This window comes from Loa loa (assembly GCF_000183805.2).
Source record: "Loa loa unplaced genomic scaffold supercont3.74, whole genome shotgun sequence".
Classification (NCBI taxonomy): domain Eukaryota; kingdom Metazoa; phylum Nematoda; class Chromadorea; order Rhabditida; family Onchocercidae; genus Loa; species Loa loa.
In genome coordinates, this window is record NW_018108254.1 from 228,029 (window position 1) to 232,399 (window position 4,371).

The window sequence follows — 4,371 nt, forward strand, 5'->3', positions numbered from 1 at the left end:
ATATATATATATATATATATATATATATATATGTATATATATATATATATATATATATATGCATGAACTTGATTAAAGTTTCTCTTATTTCTTTTTTTAGGCATCGTATGAAAGGGAAGACAGTTTTGTTCAACCCGGGCTGTGATCATGCTGGAATTGCTACGCAGGTGGTGGTAGAGAAGCGTTTGAAACGTGAATTGGGTTTAACAAGGCATGATCTGGGTCGAGAGAAGTTTGTAGAAGAAGTGTGGAAATGGAAGAATGAGTGCGTTTTTCTTCTCGGTTCTGTTTAGAAAAAGTGTAACGGCAAGCGACTGCATGTGAAATCACTGCGTAAAAGGAATATCAAAAAAATATAGACGAATTCTTTGTTTTATTTTCTTATTAAATATAGAACTAACATATATCAGTCTTATATTTTGTAGATGTTTCGCAGTAATTCGTAGTTACAGTTCGAATTGTTTCACAATAATGCATTTTGAATTTTTGATTGAAATATGTGTGACAAACTCATAGCTTTACGCTAGAATGATCTCTCTTTTTTTTCACGTCATTACAGAAAAGGAGAAGTAATTTACAACCAGTTGCGAAAAATGGGTGCAGGGGTTGATTGGGATCGAGCATGTTTCATGATGGATCCAAAAGTAATACGCGCTGCAACATATGCCTTTACAATAATGCATGAAAGAGGTGTTATATATCGAAGTAATCGGCTAGTAAATTGGTGTTGTGTTCTGAGATCTGCTATTTCCGACATCGAAGTATTATTTCCAACTTCTCGCATCATTTACCCTTATGTTTTTAACACAAGAAATGAGGGTAACTAATGCATTTTAATGCATTCTGATAGTACTGTAAGTTGTTGACTTGAACTATAAGGCTTTTTCATCAAGGTCACAAAATTTGTAGTGAATTTGAATTTTAAAGCAATTAAGAAGAATGTTCTGTCTTACTACATAATAATGGGCCATGTTGTTGAATACTATGATGGCGTTGTGACAGTGTGAGACTAAAGAATGATGCATCTCTTTTGAGTTATATTGATTTTCTGTCACTTTATTCAATATTACCTTCAGGTTGACAAAGTAGAGTTGGGCGGATGTACATTGTTGTCTGTTCCTGGATATTCAAAGAAAATTGAGTTTGGCGTATTGACATCTTTTGCTTATCCTATCGAAAATTCAGGTACTGCGTAACGCTTTTTTATTTTTATTTAAAATCTTGCTGTCTCTCTTTGTCATATGAGTAGTATTATTTTCATTTATTATTTCATTTAGATGAAGAAGTCGTAGTAGCAACTACTCGAGTTGAAACCATGTTAGGTGATAGCGCAATTGCTGTACATCCAAAAGACAATCGATATAAACACCTTATTGGCAAGGTTCTTTCGTCTTTTACATTACAGACAAAGTGGTTAGGTATATGAATGTACTTAGAAAAATGTACTAATATACTAAGCTGAAAGCATAATGCATTTTTTTTTCAAAAAATTGGACATTTTCGCGTTACATGAACTCCTTTTCTTGTCTTGTTTGATGTACTAGAATCTATAAAAGTTTCAAATCAAAGAGAGTTTAACAATAACTCAAAGCATTCAGTAATCTTATGGCTAAGATATCTAATTTATTCTAGAATTGCGTACATCCATTTCTTCAAAGAAAACTTCCAATTATAGCAGATTCATTCGTCGACATGGAATTTGGAACAGGTGGTTTTAGTTCTGTATGCTCTTGAATCGATTCCCATGATTCATTAACTGTCTTTACATAACGAAATATTACGTTTTAAACAAATTCATGAATTGGAAATGAAACGTTTTATTCAGGGGTTGTGAAAATAACTCCTGCTCACGACCATAACGACTATGAGGTAGGACTGCGTCACAATTTAGCATTCATTACCTGCTTCACAGATGATGGTAAAATGAGCGAACATTGTGGCGAATTCAAGGTTATCTTTTTATTTGCAAAATATGACAAACATTCAAGATTTTACGAATTAATCAGATTAGATGCATGCATTTTACTAGTATAAATACTTGTTACTCTTATTATCTTCTTTATATGCTTTAGAACATGAAACGATTCGATGCAAGGGATGCAGTTTTAGAGGCGCTCAAAAAGAAAGGTCTTTTCAGAGGGCAAAGTGATAATCCAATGGTTGTTCCTTTATGCAGGTGAGCTTCTAGCAGATGATAAGTTTTTTCTTTTGACATTTTTATCAACTGAATAGTTTCAAAGCTGCTCTGATTGAAATCCCAAAAAATTTATAGTCGTACCAAAGATATTGTCGAGCCGATTTTGAAGCCACAGTGGTATGTAAAATGTGATCAGATGGCACAGCGAGCTATTAAGGCTATAGAAGAAGGTCATTTAAAAATTATACCAGATTTTCATGTTACAGCTTGGCGAAAATGGCTGGAGAACATCAGGTACATTCAGTTTTCTTGGTTTCAGTGCAAGATATTGAAAAGAATTCGGAGATTACTTTGCATTCAGGGAGCAACCTTTTTGCTCGGTATTTTACCGTGGTTGCTGGTAAAAATTTTTAGAAGTGCTTTAAAGTGTTAGAATGTAAAACGAAGTGTACCACCTGAATTTTGTTATAAATTTACGATCACTCTGTAGAGATTGGTGTATCTCGCGGCAGCTGTGGTGGGGTATTCGAATACCTGCTTACTTCGTTAGCATCGATGATCTTAAAGTTCCTGCTGGAACTTCTGATAACAATGATTATTGGGTGAGTGCATATAATGAAGCTGAAGCATTGGAAAAAGCTGCTCGAAAATTTGGCGTTTCGGAAGAGAAAGTTTCTGTGAAAAGAGGTAATTTTCATATCAATTGTTTATATGCTTCCTAGATAAGTCACTGAGTAAATTTTCTTTCCCTGAGTCATTTTTTGGCTGATTTACTGATGAAATTATATTTCATTTCCAAGATTATATCAGTTCTTGTTCATCACTCTTGTCTGTTTTTCTAATATATCGACGTCTGTTTTACTTGAGCAAAGAGCAAGCTGATTTACAGATGAAGACGTTCTGGATACCTGGTTTTCTTCCGGAATGTGGCCTTTTGGAATTTTTGGTTGGCCTGAAAAAACTGCTGACTTAGATAAATTTTTCCCTGGTACACTTCTGGAGACTGGACATGACATACTTTTCTTCTGGGTAGCACGGATGGTGTTTTTGTCGCAAGAGCTTACTGGGAAGTTACCGTTTCAGGAAGTTAGTTTATTAACTTCATTTGCCGCAGAAGAAGCAATGTGATAATAAAGGGAATGACTAAACGAGAATTTTCATGCGAGAGTGAAAGGAAATGGAAAAATAACAAATTTCTTTGAAGTTCGTTAAAATGTTTAGTAATGAATCACTTTCACAAGATTAAACCTCTCTTTTTTCTAGGTGTATTTGCATGCCATGATTCGGGATGCTCATGGACGTAAAATGAGTAAATCGTTAGGTAATGTAATCGATCCGTTGAATGTGATACATGGCATATCATTGGCTCAGCTCAACAAAATGTTGGAATCTGGAAACCTTGATCCGAAGTGAGCATTTTAGCCAAAAAATGGATTGTGATTAATCTTAAAAAATGCTTTGTGCTTTAGAAAGAAGTGATCTTTGCATCAAAATTTAACTTTTATGTCATAAGTATGCGTGTTGTTGACCTTTTTCGAATTTTATCTTATATGACCGTGTTTTGTAGGCAAGAGTCTTGCATTGCAAAGTTTTAGGTTCTGTTATCGATAATGAACTAACAATGTTTAATTTAAAGGAATAACATTGCCATTTTTCACGTTTACTTTGTTATCGTTGCAGAGAATTGAAAAGAGCGAAAGAAGGGCAAGCACACGACTATCCGAATGGCATACCAGAGTGTGGTACTGATGCATTACGGTTTGCACTGATTAATTATACTAGTCAGTGCCGGGATATCAATCTCGATGTGCTTCGTATTCAAGGGTACAGATTCTTCTGCAATAAAATCTGGCAAGCATCGAGGTTCACGCTGATGCAGCTTCATGGCAGTTTCGCATCTGCGGAAAAATTAGATGTTAGTTTTTTTCGGTGTCATGGGTTTGAGCGCTTGGGAACAGAGAATTATGTTAAAAAGTGGAGCTCACAAGCACAAGCTTTTCGATAAAAGTATATATCTAGAAGATTTTATGGATGACTAGCATGGTTGCTAGTTTTTTTGCTGGTATGGTAAAAAAAATTTAATTCCTTTTAGTTGTCGGAAGAGAGTAGTACGTTGGATCGTTGGATCATGTCACGACTATCTTATGCTGTTGAATTATCTAATAGTGGGATGTCTAGTTATCAGTTTAGTCGCGTTACAACTGCGCTCTATAATTTTTGGCAATACGATTTTT

General features: G+C 34.8%; 1 protein-coding gene across 1 annotated transcript in view; it reads left to right on the top strand.

Moving 5' to 3' along the window:
• Nucleotides 1-4,371, top strand: part of LOAG_17432 (valyl-tRNA synthetase) — an 8,218-nt gene that overhangs the window by 1,497 nt on the left and 2,350 nt on the right. Inside the window, exons 4-15 of the mRNA XM_020450096.1 lie at nucleotides 101-265; nucleotides 560-761; nucleotides 1,077-1,185; nucleotides 1,278-1,381; nucleotides 1,633-1,708; nucleotides 1,826-1,950; nucleotides 2,073-2,176; nucleotides 2,273-2,431; nucleotides 2,628-2,824; nucleotides 3,027-3,223; nucleotides 3,401-3,546; nucleotides 3,818-4,052. Of these exons, the coding sequence (XP_020306287.1) occupies nucleotides 101-265; nucleotides 560-761; nucleotides 1,077-1,185; nucleotides 1,278-1,381; nucleotides 1,633-1,708; nucleotides 1,826-1,950; nucleotides 2,073-2,176; nucleotides 2,273-2,431; nucleotides 2,628-2,824; nucleotides 3,027-3,223; nucleotides 3,401-3,546; nucleotides 3,818-4,052 (1,819 nt within the window). The remainder of the gene's footprint in view (nucleotides 1-100; nucleotides 266-559; nucleotides 762-1,076; nucleotides 1,186-1,277; nucleotides 1,382-1,632; nucleotides 1,709-1,825; nucleotides 1,951-2,072; nucleotides 2,177-2,272; nucleotides 2,432-2,627; nucleotides 2,825-3,026; nucleotides 3,224-3,400; nucleotides 3,547-3,817; nucleotides 4,053-4,371) is intronic.